At 36.3% G+C, this 15,514-nt stretch overlaps 1 protein-coding gene across 1 annotated transcript in view; it reads right to left on the minus strand.

The window, feature by feature from the left end:
• Nucleotides 1-825: 825 nt before the first annotated feature.
• The window catches only part of PTBP3 (polypyrimidine tract binding protein 3), a 76,995-nt gene continuing 62,306 nt past the window's right edge, over nucleotides 826-15,514 (minus strand). The window contains exons 9-15 of the mRNA XM_081103275.1: nucleotides 12,613-12,690; nucleotides 12,219-12,358; nucleotides 11,938-11,971; nucleotides 8,656-8,748; nucleotides 7,449-7,665; nucleotides 2,874-2,951; nucleotides 826-2,721 (exon numbers count right to left, since the gene is read on the minus strand). Of these exons, the coding sequence (XP_080959401.1) occupies nucleotides 2,589-2,721; nucleotides 2,874-2,951; nucleotides 7,449-7,665; nucleotides 8,656-8,748; nucleotides 11,938-11,971; nucleotides 12,219-12,358; nucleotides 12,613-12,690 (773 nt within the window). The 3' untranslated portion in view covers nucleotides 826-2,588. The remainder of the gene's footprint in view (nucleotides 2,722-2,873; nucleotides 2,952-7,448; nucleotides 7,666-8,655; nucleotides 8,749-11,937; nucleotides 11,972-12,218; nucleotides 12,359-12,612; nucleotides 12,691-15,514) is intronic.

Genomic DNA, 15,514 nt, shown 5'->3' on the forward strand with positions numbered 1-15,514 from the left:
CATAAACTATGCCAACACAAACACTGTAGACTTCTAGAAGTCAAACAGCAAATAGCCCAGTATAGATAACATCCATGTGCTACAGCTAATTTTAGACACAAATTGATGGTTTCAAACACACTACTTTAAATAAGAATATCTCACTTTTCCAAATCTTAATTTGATTTTCTTTGTCAATAAATTAAAAGGTATGTAATGTGTATATGTATGTACAACATCAGAAGAGTGTATGTGCGTGTGTGTGTGTGTGTATATATATATATATATATATATATATATATATATACACACACACACTTATATAAACACACATCACAAATCCCTGAAAAGGATTCAAACGTTCTCTCAGATTTAAAGGCCATGCTCTATTTCAAAATTACATTCAACACCCTTATGATCTCCCTTCTGCTACACTTTTGCTACACTTACACGCTGATTATGAGAATCATGACTTTAAACTACACAGAAATTCGTAACTCAAAGCAAATGAAAGAATCCAATTTAACCTGTCACTAAAAACTTTATTCGTGCCTGTATGGAGGGAAAAAGGAAGTAAATTTTGGGAGCTGTCTCAAAGACATTTTCCCCTTCCCCTTTACTCAGTGTTTAGCTAAAAATATATCTCGTAAGTGAAAAAAATAAAAAATCTGATAAGTGATTATACCTATCTATTCAGCCAATGCTAAATTGATGCACCCAAAAGGTCTCAATTTAGTAGTCTCCTTCCAATTCTACCTACCTTCTATTGCTCAGTGTTGAGTGAATTCTGCTTTTTAACAACCTATAATATCTCCTGTGTCTCCAATTTTTTGTAAAATTTCTTTTGTAGAACCCTTCCTGTGTTCAAATAAATGGCTGGAATATAGCAAAGAGATTGAGATATTCCTCTTAAAGGTGAGATGAGCCACTCTGAGAATCTGAGAAGTGTAAAAGTGGTGGACAAAAATGTCCCTTTTGACAAATCCCGCTTTTAAAAAATCTGATCAAGCATTGAAGGAGAAATTAACAAAAGCTAAGTTTCTCATTAAAAAGAAACAATTTTACATGATACAATCACTGAAGCCACATTAAAATGCACTCTTACATTCAACCAAAAAAGGGAATGGGCCCGAGAATGAGAAGGAACCCATTCTGCCATACTCCACATATGTGGGCACTCAGTAATGAAGCTACATTAACAAAGAAAAGCAAGTTCTGCTTGAGTACTGAGAAAAATCAAGTAATCCTGAGACAAAATCTGATGAATGATAAAGATTTGACAAGATCCAGAAACTGAGATTGCATTTCATAGCTCCAAATCAGTATGCCATAACGGCAATGACTGCTATTGGTCAAATGTGAAGAGGCCTACAGGTGTACAGTGAATTATTGTCTAAACCATTTATCCTTCCCCACCCCATCTCTGCACCAAAGCACCATAAATTTGGATAAAAATGATCACTTATTGAAAACTACTTAAAATAGCAATGAAAAATCCTTTAAAATCCTTACCAAAACAGGGAAAGAAAAGGGAAACACTCACCAAGCCCACAATATAGCTTTCAAGATACTTACATAAAACTCTAACCTATTGTATCATAAGCACATAATAAGGCACATAATTAGAAATTAAGTAAATACACAGTAATTCTGAATAAGTATTACAGATTATAGTGGTACAAAAAACCCTTGAGATTTAATTTTTTTCTAAAAGAAGACCTTACCAAAAATAACTTTTAAAAATCTGTCAAACCATGATAGACCTGAATATTTTCCTTAAGACTGTAAACTTTTTTCTGAAAACAATTATAAAAAAGTAGTTTATAAGTAGAATTGTTTTTTAGTTTTCTAAGATCATATTATATTACTCAGCAAATGTATCATTTTGAAATTTAAAACATGATTTTTCCAAAGAAAGTTACTGATTTTTCTGACACCTTAATTGATCCTGGTTGGATTCCACTTAATTTCCTTGGGACAGCTGAGATGCTTCATTTCTCCAAATACTTTTAAAAAATTAAAGATATGCAATATTCATAGGAGTGTCTTACCAGTGGGGAAAAAAAAAACTGAAAGAAAACATGAAGTTTATAAATCTGCTTCCAACACAAACCAATTTGTTTATGTATAACCATCAATATATGCCAAATAATTGATGTAATTTATACATGAACAAATTCTGAATCATAAAGTTAAAAACTTGGTTGTAAGAAATTGAAATTACTTATATCAAGTAATTTTAAAAGTTGTTATATTTAATTTTTTAAAGTACAAAGGAATTTAGAAATGTATAAGGCTGATCTGGTCCCAAACTAAAAGAGTCTGTCCTTTTGAAATCCAATTTAATATGGGGAAGTGAATTACTGAAAAAATTTTTTTTTCCTGAAGATTATTTTCATAGAAATTAAGATATAAAAGAAAAACACCCCTTTGAGCACATATTGGCAGGGGGGAAAACATTCCTTAATTTTTTGAATATACTTAAACAGCAAACTCAGAAAAAAATCATTTTTGTAAAAGAGGCAGAATTGGTCTTGAATTGCTTCAGTCTATGTCTGAACATTTTACTGCTATTATGGTCCAGTCTTAGAAGAAAAATTCACAGAAAGTCAGATTGTAGATTTTGAGAAGGAAACTCTGAGGTGGTGATTTTCTCCAAGGTCATGGTTATGAAGCTCAATGAGGGCCTGGATCGCTTCTTCCACAGATCCCAACTGAATAAGGGCCATTTTGCGATCTTTCCTAAAAATGGGATAAGAAATTTAAAAAGGGTATGGAATTAATTTTGTCTATAAACTTTCTCTCCCCCACCCTAGAAGACTTCTTGAAATGACCCTAAAATTTGCATACCATATTAAATAAAGTTAATGTGTTTCTTAAAAGCAAGGACTTACTGAAAGAATTTAAAAGCCTTCACTGAACACCCAGCTTCTGTGAAAAGGTTCTTCAGATCATCCATCGTAACAGAAGGTCTGTGAAAACATCAGAGTCAACCAAGTATCTTAGCGCCCTAATTCTCAAATGAAGCAGATTAACTTGCAATTGTTAAATCTCCAGAGTACCTCACATTTCATAGAGACTAACTAAAGCCATGCAATGAAGACATGATTTGGAACTGTCCCTGAAGATGTTCGAGGTTGACACATACCACATACATGTCCTCAAAAAACAGAATTTTGTCTTAAATCTTTTGCAAACAATGTGGACAGGTACATGAATACCAAGAATATCTTTCTATACAGGGGTGGGCAAACGTAGGTTTACAGTTGTGAGTACTAGCCAGTTAACTGCCACGTGTTCAAAATGGAAACCATCCTTGTGTCTACAGACGCTTATGGCGTACAAAGGGATAGAAAGTTTATTCTTGTTTTATTATTTATTAACTATTGTACTATTTATTTGTATTACAACTATAAACCTACTTTTGCCCACCCCTGTATTTATTCTTTCAAAGGAATTAGTACTCATACCACAGACTTCAGTAATTAACTCTAGTACTTCCAAAGCTAGTTCTAACTTATCGACTGTAGTCCACTGTAGTCCAGAGTTCTGTACTTTAGTTTTGTTTTTTTTAATTCACACCCAAGGACATGCTTAGGAGGGGGGGGAGGGGGGAGAGAGAGAGAGAGAGAGAGAGAGAGAGAGAGAGAGAGAGAGAGAGAGAGAGAGAGAGAGAGGAAGAGAGAGGAGAAAAAGGAGAGAAGAGAGAAGAGAGGAGAGGGAGAGAGAGAGAGAGAGAGAGAGAGAGAGAGAGAGAGAGAGAGAGAGAGAGATGGGTTGCCAAATGGGGATCAAACCTGCACCCCAGAGGTGCCCTGTCTGGAAATGGAACTGGCAACCTTTCAGTGCACCAGACAACACTCAACCGAGTCACTCCAGCTGGCCAGCGTTCTACATTTTAAACTGCTTTCAGGATAATTATGAGTATGTGTTAATAACCAGGCTCCAGGATGGCCCCCAATTACTCTCACTTCCTGGAATTCACGCCCTCAAATATACCCTTGCCACACTGAATAGGGATGCCCTCTGTAATCTTTAAAGGTACAATAGAAATTACATGTAACTGCAGTTCCCATCTCACCTTCTGTTGAATCATTAGCTTTGGAGGAAACCAGCTATTTCATGAGGACACTACAGCCGCCACATGGAGAGGACCTTGTGACAAGCAACTGAGGGTCTCCTGTCAATAACTAGGCACATGAATGAGCCACTTTGGAAGTCAGTCCTCTAGCCCAGTTAAATCTTCAGATGCAACCTTATGATAGACTCTCAGCCAAAACAATCCAGCTAAGCAACTTCTGGATTCTTGACTCACAGCTACAGTATGAGATAATGAACGTTAATTACTGTGTTCCGTTTTGGGGTGATCTGTTATGAAGCAGATGACTAATACAGTGAGTGGCCTATCGCTCCAGAGTCAACTGACTAAAAGTAGACTCACTTCACAACTGTCAGCAAGGCCGGTATTGCAGAAAAACAGCTGGCTCTGCAGGGAGACAGGTCTGTCTTCCCATTCTGTTTCTCATTCACTTGGTATGTCACTTGAAGTAAGTTACTTAACCCGAGCCTCTCAGTTTCATTGATAAAATGAAACTCATGACCTTATCTCAAAGGTTATTATGGATAAATTGATAGAGACAAAAAGTAGAATACAGTAGCCCCCCCCCCCCCAGTTTCACTTTCTACAGTTTCAGCTACCAGCAGTTTAAAAACATTAAATGGAAAATTCCAGAAATAAACAATTCAGAAGTTTTAAATTGGGTGCCATTCTGAGTGGTGTGATGAAATCTGCCATCGTGCTCCACTGTGCCTAAGACATGAATCGTCCCTTTGTCCAGTGTTTCCAAACAGTGTACGGTACATGCCTGTTAGTCACTAGTACCCTTCTTGGTGTTCAGATCGCCGATCACAGTATTCCAGTGCTTGTGTTCAAGTCACCCTTGTTTTACTTATTAATGGCGCCAAAGTGCAAAAGCAGTGATGCTGGCAATTCAGATATGCCAAAGAGAAGCCATAAAGTGCTTCTTTTAAGAAAAAAGGTGAAAGTTCTTGACTTAGTAAGAGAGACGGCAGTCACATAACTTTTATTACAGTAGTTACTTGAGACCAGCTTGAAGGTAACGGGAAAGGTAACGACAGGAGCCTGCCTCAGTATCTAAATATGTTGCCACTCTACAGACTTTACAGTGATGAGCTGCTAAATTTCTAGATCCACAAATCTAGTTTGTTTTTTTCTTAAGTGGCTCCTCTAGCTTCCAAGTGGGCCTGAGGTTAGAGTCCTGCCCAATTCAGATTCAAGGTTTCTCTAACTAGGCTAACTGGAGACTAGCTTGGAGCCTGAATATTCAATACTATTTTGAGTAATTATTTTCTATTCTTATTCATCTCCTTTTCTCATTTTTAATAACAATCCAAAATCTCACCATTCTTCATTCCCTGAGTCTTTAAATTTCCACACACATGCACACATACAACCACTTCCCACAGCTTTTACCTCCCTCTTTCCAAAGCTTATCCCCCTTCATGTATTTGATTAAATTATACAAAACTGCCATCTTTGTTGGTCAAGGAATTCAAGAATTAGAACAGGAGTTGCTACCATTAAAACAAACAAATAAAACAGGGTTTTTTTGTTGTTTTTTAAATCAGGATATGATTTCAGAGCACAAGGGAGAGGGAGAGATAGAAACATCGATGAGAGAGAATCATTGATTGGCTGGCTGCCTCCTGCACGTCCCCTACACTGGAGATCGAGTTGGCAACCCGGACATGTGCCCTGACCAGGAATCAAACCATCATCTCCTGGTTCATAGGTCAATGCTCAACCACTGAGCCACCAAGGCCGGGCTCAGATGTTTTCTATACAGGGCCACATAGTAAATACCTTAGGTTTTGATGGCCATACAGTCTCTGTTGCAACACTCCACCTCTGATGTTATAGCTCAAAAGCAGCCATAGATTGTATATAAATGAGCAAGTGTGGTTGTGCTCCATGAAACGTTATTTATGCAATGTGAAATTTAAATTTTATATAATTTTCTCAAATCACAAATTATTTCCCTTTTGCCCCTCCTCCCCACCCCACCCCCAATTTGAAAATATAAAAGTCAGTCTTAGCTCATGGGCCATACCAAAACAGATGGTTTTGGACCATGGGTAGTCTATTAATCCCAGACTCAGAAGACAACTAAAGAACAAGTCTGGCTCTAGCTGGTTTGGCTTAGTGGATAGAGTGTCGGCCTGTGGACTGAAGTGTTCAGGTTTGATTCTGGTCAGGGACACATGCCTGGGTTGCAGGTTGATCCCCACTAGAGGGCATGCAGGAGGCAGCCGATCAATGATTCTCTCTCATCATTGATGTTTCTATCTCTCTCTCCCTCTCCCTTCCACTATGAAATCAATAAAAATATATACATATTTTTTAAAAAAGAACAAGTCTGCTACAACGCCAGTTAATAGAGTGATCACACACAAAAAGAATAATTAACATATTAGTTAAAATTAATCATTATATATGGCTTTGCAGCTTATAGATAAAAAAATTAAAAATTCTTCAAATTCTTAAATACATAAATTATTTGCCCTGGTTGGGAGGTTCAGTTGGTTGGGATTCAATTCCCAGTCAAGGCACATACCTAACTTTTGCAGAAGTTCTAACCCCTCGGTACACGTACGAGAGCAACTGATCAATGTCTCTCTGACTTTCTGTCTGTCTGTCTGTCTGTCTCTGTCTCTAAACATACCCATGAAAGGATTTAAAAAAAACAAAAAACCATAAATTATTTGACTTTGCTATGTTGGTTACTTAAGTCTTTATATCTATGCAAAGGAATGAACAAATATGTGCCAATGGAATATTTCTGCATAAACTTATTTTTATGCCCTTTTATAACTGAAAGGTAACTAGTTGCTAATTTTCTACTTGTAAAAAATTTTTTTAAAATACTGCTATCCTTACTTTTGCAGTGTACGACTGAAGATATAACCTTCTTAAGACATAATAATAAATTAATCCTCTCACAAGAAATTCGTCAGTAGGACAACTGCTGCATTAGAATAATTTGAGTTGTTGTTGTTTTTTTAATATACTTTTATTGATTTCAGAGAGGAAGGGGAAGAGAGAGAGAGCGGGAGGGAGAGAGAGGGAGAGGGGGAAAGAGAGAGAGAGAGAGAAAGAGAGAGAGAGAGAGAGAGAGAGAGAGAGAGAGAGAGAAACATCAATGATGAGAGAATCATTGATCAGCTGCCTCCTGCACACCCCGCACTGGGGACTGAGTTCGCAACCTGGGCATGTGCCCTTGACTGGAACTGAACCTGGTACCCTTCAGTCACCAGGCCGGCGCTCTATCTACTGAGCCAAACCAGCTAGGGCTAATTTCAGAGTTTTTACCTCCCCTAAAACATATTGTTTATAATAATAATTGTTAATTATTAACCAACAGAAGGATAATAAGTAATTAGGTACATACGGGATGTTGGAAAGATGCAGAGTGGCTGACGGTGGAAAAATATTCTGGAAATTTTTAGAGCCAGGCTTTTTAAAGCGATGCAAAGGACTATTACTAAAATCCTTAGTCAGACCTTGGTCTTCTTGTCCCTCTCGAGGAAGCTGAACGGCCTGATGTTTGGACAGTGTAGCACGGAGCACTTTTCCATAAAGTCTCTGACCATTCAGATGGTTCATTGCTGATGCATAGGAAGAAAATAAGGTAAGTTTGGGTATTAAGATAGAGCCTCTATAAAATTTGTCTAAATTATCATAAAATCTTTTTATTTAGTCATTTAAAATTATATTGTCAGTTTGTGGGTTAAAATGGTTTTAAACTTTAAAACTCTTACATATAGAAATGTGTTAGATAATTTATTTTACAATAACAAAAGAAAAGCAGTCAAACAAAAAACAACTCTCTTCCTAGGAAGTTCCAGAGTGCCTGGAACATAACAAGTGTTCAGGAAACGGTTACTGAATAAATTAGTTTAATCTCAAGCAAAGTATTTTTTACAAAAGTTCCAAGTAGTAACATTTTAAATAGCCACTATAACACTGAACAGAGAGGCCATAGAATGACACTGTCGTGTGCCATCATTATGAAATTTGCCCAAACTTTTATGCCATGCAACAGTTCTAGAAAACTTAATTTGGAACAAAAACAAATAAATAATAAAATATAATAAAATTAAACAAAGCAAGTGATGTTTAATAGTTTAAACTTAGAGAAAAACCCTAGAGTCAAAGTTCTAAATAGCAACAAGTAGAAAACGAACTTCAAAGAGTAATAAATATTTTTTTTTTTAAATATATTTTATTGATTTTTTACAGAGAGGAAGGGAGAAAGATAGAGAGTTAGAAACATCGATGAGAGAGAAACATCGACCAGCTGCCTCCTGCACATCTCCCACTGGGGATGTGCCCGCAACCAAGGTACATGCCCTTGACCGGAATCGAACCTGGGACCCTTCAGTCCACAGGCCGACGCTCTATCCACTGAGCCAAACCGGTTTCGGCTATTTTTAATCTTTATAAAACATAAGCAGATACAAATAATGAAGATACTACCACAAAGAAATACTCTTTGGTAAAGTATATTTCTACTAGCTGTAAGTTTGCTCATTTTATAGAAAAATTCACATAAAAAGGGGGAGGTCACCACTGTTACTACTATTAATCATCAGTACCTAGCTGAGCTTGATTTGCATCTGCCATCTGAACCAAAGCATTTTCTTTCTTATTAAACATAATCTTCACTCGATGTACATCACCATATACTCCTAATTAAAAAGACAAAACAAAACAATTTTTAATGTCTGTGTAGTATTTACAAATACATTTAAAGAAGTTTTCTTTTCCCTTATTATACAGGGTGGGGCAAAAGTAGGTTCATAATTGTGAGTACATGAAACACAGTTTATTATTGTATTATTATTTATTAACTAGAGGCCCAGTGCACGAATTCATGCAGGGTGGGGTCTGGCTGGCCAGCCCTGATGGGGGCCCATCGGGTCAGGCTGGCTGGGGGGAGGGCACAAGGGAGATTGGCTGGTCGGCCAGCCCCGATCAGGGTGAGGGGAGCCAATCGGGGGCAGGGCAGGCCAGGGGGAGGGGCTGCGGGCAGTTGGCAGGCCGGCCCCACTCCCTGGCCAAACTCCCAGTGGAGGGGACAATTTGCACATTAGCCTTTTATTATATAGGATTATTGTATTATTTTTCATATGAACAATTATAAACCTACTTTTGCCCGACCCTGTATATATTCCCTGAGCTATTTCATACACATGCTCCCAAATTTGTATCCCTTCTATGTTCCAGATCTCCCCTTTCCTCTTCCTACTTCAGTGTTCACAAACTCTGTTCATAGTTATTACCATCATCCAAATACTTCTCTACTCAGACACTTGGGATTCAGCTTTTGACTTCCTTTTCCTAAATTCTTTTTTTAAAAATATATTTTTATTGATTTCAGAGAGGAAGGGAGAGGGAGAGAGATAGAAACATCAATGATGAGAGAGAATCACTGATTGGCTGCCTCTTGCATGCCCCACACTGGGGATCAAGCCCACACCTGGGCCTTTGCCCTAACCAGGAATTGAACCGTGGTCTCCCGGTTTATAGGTCGATGCTCAACCACCGTACCATGCCGGCCAGGCTTTTTCTTAAATTCTTACATTCAATCCATCACCAGCACTGATTGGTTTTATGGTCTAAATATCTCTCACATTTGCCTACTTCCTCCCATCCTCATTACCATCAAAGCTATCATCACAACAGCCTCCTAATTGATCTTTTACATCCAAGTTTTCTACACTGGTGTTCCCCATAGTGGGTCCTACATCCCAAAGAACAGGCAAAATGATTCATTGGGGTGTGGAAGGAAATAAACGTTTTTAAACACTGGTTTGTTTATATATAAAACCAATATGGAACACTACATTTTACTAATTTTTAACATATATAAAATTATAGGCAGAGGTTTCTGTAATATAAAGGACATTCTCTCATTTTTGTCATTCAGCATATTAAAATATACTGCAGTTTATGTGCTAATAGGTATCACCAATGTTACAAAAATAAGACCCTTAAGTAGTTGCATCATTACCATACTTTGTAATGTGATGAAAACAACTATGGAAATTTTCAAGGCACACAAAGGAGTGCTGATTATCTTGTGGGCAAGCACCTAAGAGCAACTGAACTTAGAGATGAGTGGTACTTTTAAAGTTTAAAACAAAAAGATTATTCCAATTTTCTGTTCTTTTCAGAAATGACAAGTGGCTGAAATAGCTATTACTTTTTTAAAAACAACCCCCCACACACAATTTGTTCTTCAAGCTGAGGGTGATATTTTTTTAAGTGAGTGAGAAATTAACTACTTTTAGAAAGAAATGTGCTTGGACTAGTAAAGAGATATAAAAATGTATCATTAATATATAATTTCATTACTGAAAACAGAAATGTGTCATCAATAAAAACTTTTACTGCAAATGAGCATGGAAGATCTCTGTGGGATGATCAAAATGTTCTAAAACTGGGCTTTGATAATAATGACTGTACAATTCCGTACTGTTGTGTACCTATAAATGACACCCCAAAAACACAGCTTAAAACACCTATTATCCACTCAAAAATTTACAATTTTTTATTGTATTAAAAATTCTTCTAAATGGAAGTGAGTTTTAACTCCATTTGTTAAAAATATTCTCACGCAATAGTTTCAAGATCAACTAATTTAACGAGAGGAAAAATGGAATTTTTCAAAGTACAACAAAAATTAGTGAATTAAACTGAAAAATTAGTATCATAATTAGGTGTAGCAACAATGAAACACTTCCATTTATACCACATATATTTATGAGGTTTCTTTTTCAGTTTGACAACCATTCAGATTAAGTACTAAAATAAAGTGAATTTAGAATCAGACCTTAGAATATTGAATGAAAATAAAAAAGATTTCTGAAAATAATGAAGCATATTATATCATATTTCTCACTAAACGTTAATGAAAAAGTTTTTATGAAAAAGTTTCACCATTAATAAAAATCTTTAAGATATTAAATACTGCTTATGGAATTGCTCATATATTTGTATATATTACAATATATATAATGATTACACTGAATATGGATGAAGTGTATGAATAATGAGTCATATATAAATTAGGAGTATGTACTAAATTTTTTTTTAATATATTTTTATTGATTTCAGAGAGGAAGGGTGAGGGAGAGAGAGATAAAACATCAATGATGAGGATCATTAATCAGCTCCTCCTGCATGGCCCCCACTGGGGACTGAGCCTGAAAGCCAGGCACGTGCCCTTGACCGGAATCAAACCCGAAACCCTTCAGTCCTCAGGCCTCAGGCCGATGCTCTATCTACTGAGCCAAACCGGCTAGGGCTGTGCTAGATTTTTTTAACTGAGAAAAACACTATTAGAAAGTTTGGAAATTGGTATAAAACCTGAAGCTCATAATTCCTCTCTCCTGCTTAAAACTACTCAATGGTTTCCCATGGTTCTTAGGTTAAAACCAAGCTCCATAATTTAGCTTACAAGCTTTTCATGATGTGTCCCACCCACGTGTACAGCTTCAACATGTCTGTCCCTTATACTCTCCATTTGACTTCCTTCACTTCCCTGCTCCAGAAGCTCTCTCACTGCTAATGCCTGTGAAAGGATATTTGCCCTCCTTTTTCTGCCTGGTTAATGCTTATGATTTTTCACAAGTCAGTTTTAACTATAATTTCTCTTGGCATACCATCTCTGATTACCTCAGCTAGGTTAGGACTCCCAGCTATACATTCCCTTTTTAAATAAAATTTTATTGTAATTACTTACTAATACTCTATCTTCAGTGTCAAACACACTACTTGGCACACAGAGACAGTCAATAAATATTACTGAATGATGAAATGTATTCAATCCATATCATAGATAATACTAAAAATAGAAAAAAAAAGAAACTTACCAAATAGGATAAACAGCCCATGTGGTGTGATAAGCTGAAAGGATAATACAAAATACAGGTGTCTGACTAATTTACGTAAAACTTTAAAATAAGTTTACTTGTAATAATAACAGGTGACTTTGTTTAAAGCATTTATTTTATATACTTCCTCTATATATACTAGTGATGAATTTTAATAAATATTCTTAAAATAAACTTAAAATTTATTTGAATACAACTCTAGATCAGAAGCGACTACAGACCTCTTCTGAAAGACTATGTTACAGTGCTTTCCAACTCACATCAGGATTGAGATTGGTGACAAGCAGAACAGAATTTCCTGGTATACCACCAGCCCCAGGAATGGCCATCCTTCCAGTGACAGCAGAGGAGGTGAGTGCGAGAGGACCAAGAGCTCCAGGAACACCTGGGACTGACAGACCTTTTCAAAACATCAAAAGCATTTCATATTTTAGTTATCTGAAGATTACAACACTTGATAAATAAATAAATTAAGACAAAAGCAAAATAAATAAAGAAGAAAATGTGTCAGGGCGTGTGCAGGAGGTAACCTATCAATGTTTCTCTCCCTCTCCCTCCTCTTCGACACCCTCCTCCGCCCATTCCCTTCCACTCTATCAAAAATATAGGACATCAGAAAAAAATCATTTCAAACTGAACTTTGAAAAAAATCACCTGTAGCTTGAGGAAATCCAATGGCTGGGGCAAATCCAGCAGCCCCTGCATATGGTGAGGAAATTATACCTGGTGCACCTAATGGAAAAGAGAAACTAAAATAAATATATTACCTTCTATAAATATGGTTATCAAAGCAATATAAAATGGCTATATAAGGGCATATTATTGATAAAGAATTCTGTTGTGAAGTAAAAATTTATTCAATAGGTGATCGCTAATGTAGAGTCTCTGCCACTTCCAGAGGCGAACCCCTTTCAACTGAGTTCAAGGTGTAGAGTACAGCTTAGCTGTTATTTAGTTTTGAGTTATTAGTTTGTTATTTAGGTTGAAATTCTTGCCCTTATTTAAAGGATTGTTTCTATGTAAAAGTCAATAAAAACTTATTAGGTTGTATACCTATGGGGTACTGAATTGATAAAAAGGAAATATGAAATATAAATCCTTGCCTCTGAGAGGTTTACAAACTAAACATATAATTTGAGGAGATTCATATGCTGAGGATCTAGTGGTTTAAATACAAATGCATTACAAGTGGTCTAAGAAGAAAGGATCACAGAGGATTCAGTGATTTTTTGGAGAAGGTTTCTCAGGAGGTGAAACTTGAGCTAGGTGTTATGCATTGAAAAGCAAAGTGTTTAGTGTGCACTAGATGCTAAACAAATGCTGGTACCTTTCCTTTCAGAAACCTGGTGACTATGCATCATCAACAAAAACAGGACTTAGTTCCAATGGAGGAGTCAGTATTAATAGGAAAACAATTTGGTTTTGGACATGTCAAGGTGGAGGTAAAAACCTTCAAATGGTAATGTCCAATAGTGGAAACGAGGGGGCAAACTCGGAATAACAATAAACAGAGATTTATAAATCATCTGTGTAGAAATAAATGAGCCGAATGAATGAGAGCCCCACTGAAAAGGGCACACGACAAAAAACTAAGAGAGCTAAAAACAAAACCTGGGAATATCAATTGGTGCACTTAAATAGCAGAGGAAAGAAGAGGGACATTCTAAAAGAGAAAAAAAAAAAACAGCCTTCAAACTAGGAAAAAAAGTGATTTCTAGTTCTTTGGGATCTAGAGAATCAAAGTTATTTTGGAGAAGGGGTTCAACAGAGGTTAAAAAGAATGAGAAATGTGAAAGATAAAGAACAGTTTTAGAGCAGCAGTGAAAAGTTAGATTGTGAGAGCCAAAGGGAGGGTTTTGTTTTTTAATAATAGGGTGATGAATATATTTATAGAAGAATATAGGCTGTATTTTCCAGAGGAGTTAAAAGCTTATGTAAGTTTATTCTCTTCATAAAAGAGATTTAACAGAATTAGTTGAATATATAGCTGTGATTTATTAAAATAATTCAAGAAAATATAGTTATTGAGACTTCAGAGGTAGAGCTAGCAGAGAGAACTGAAAACACAAAATAAATGACAGAATAACTGATGTAATTAGAAGGGAAGCATATTTATTGAAAGCATATTATGAGCCAAGCCTATTTAGCACTAAGGAAGCACTGAACAAAGCAGATAAGAATCTCTGTCCTTGCTAAACTTACATTCCAGTCAACGGAAGATCATAGGTAAAATGATTCATCTTTACAATAGAATAACTATAGTAAAGGCATAAAGAAAGACAACAAAGGGACTTCAATATGGATATGAGTAATTATAAAAATTTACAATACAAAGTTAAACATAAGAAGAAATATGACAGCCCTAACCGTTTGGCTCAATGGATAGAGCGTCAGCCTGTGGACTCAAGGGTCCCAGGTTCAATTCCGGGCAAGGGCATGTACCTTGGTTGTGGGCACATCCCCAGTAGGGAGTGTGCAGGAGGCAGCTGATCGATGTTTCTCTCTCATTGATGTTTCTAACTCTCTCTCCCTCTCCCTTCCTCTCTGTAAAAAATCAATAAAATATATTTTTTTAAAAAAGAAGAAATATGGTACATTTTATTACTGTTGCCAAATATTCACTTGCCCCTTCCATGTGACTTGCAGTGCCTCCTGTTGAAGGAGCATGCATTTCTATGCAATTCCCACTGCATTTGATCATGTCATAGGAACACACAGACATGCTGCCTCTGTATAGAAGTTTTAAGAGGCATTATAGTGTAAACAGCTCTCTTATTTTTACTTTCTGCCATAAGAATGCATGTCTCCAATGGAGTGACATCTTCAGCCCAAGCCCTGGATCACAAAGGTATATGAATGAAGGTTGCAAAAGCAGATTCACAGGTGCCTAAGTGTTGATGCTATGAGAGAAATAAATGTTAATTGCTGTAAATCCAGAGATTTGGGGGGACAAGAGAGATTCTTTTTAAACACAACAAAGTTACCAGTACAGATGCCTACTGAGAGGGGTCTGAGTCAGACCAGCAGGTTTTAGAAAAATGAGGAAAATTTTGAGATAACTATCACAGAACATAAAATAGTGATAAATATAAGAACTGGCAACCAATTATCAGGGTCAAAATTTAAATAATTGTTTCCCAGTAGAATATAATGATTAATAAGGATATGTTAAAATTTGAAAAAAGAATTATTTATTACGTTTCCATAAATGTGCTCCTCAAATAAGCAGAAACAAAAAACATTTTAGCAAAGTAACCTGTTGGGCAATATGTTAATATATTTATGAAAAGTTTATACAAACCTTTAAGGAAAAGTTCTAAGATTTGGATGATTAAGAATAGATATTTTGCATTTGGAAAATGTAGACCCAAAATAGCAATTAAGGCCAGATAAATTAATAGACAGCATTGAAATCAGTTTAGCATTGTTATTTATAATAACAAACCCCAAAAGAAACCTGTCAGAAACCACTTTAATAAGTGCTTATAGGGGTTCAAGACATGCCTCTATGGTATGCAGATTATTCTGAGATCAAGGCAACAGAGACCCTGCAGAT

Source organism: Myotis nattereri (assembly GCF_964212035.1).
Source record: "Myotis nattereri genome assembly, chromosome: 12".
In the NCBI taxonomy this organism is placed as follows: Eukaryota; Metazoa; Chordata; class Mammalia; order Chiroptera; family Vespertilionidae; genus Myotis; species Myotis nattereri.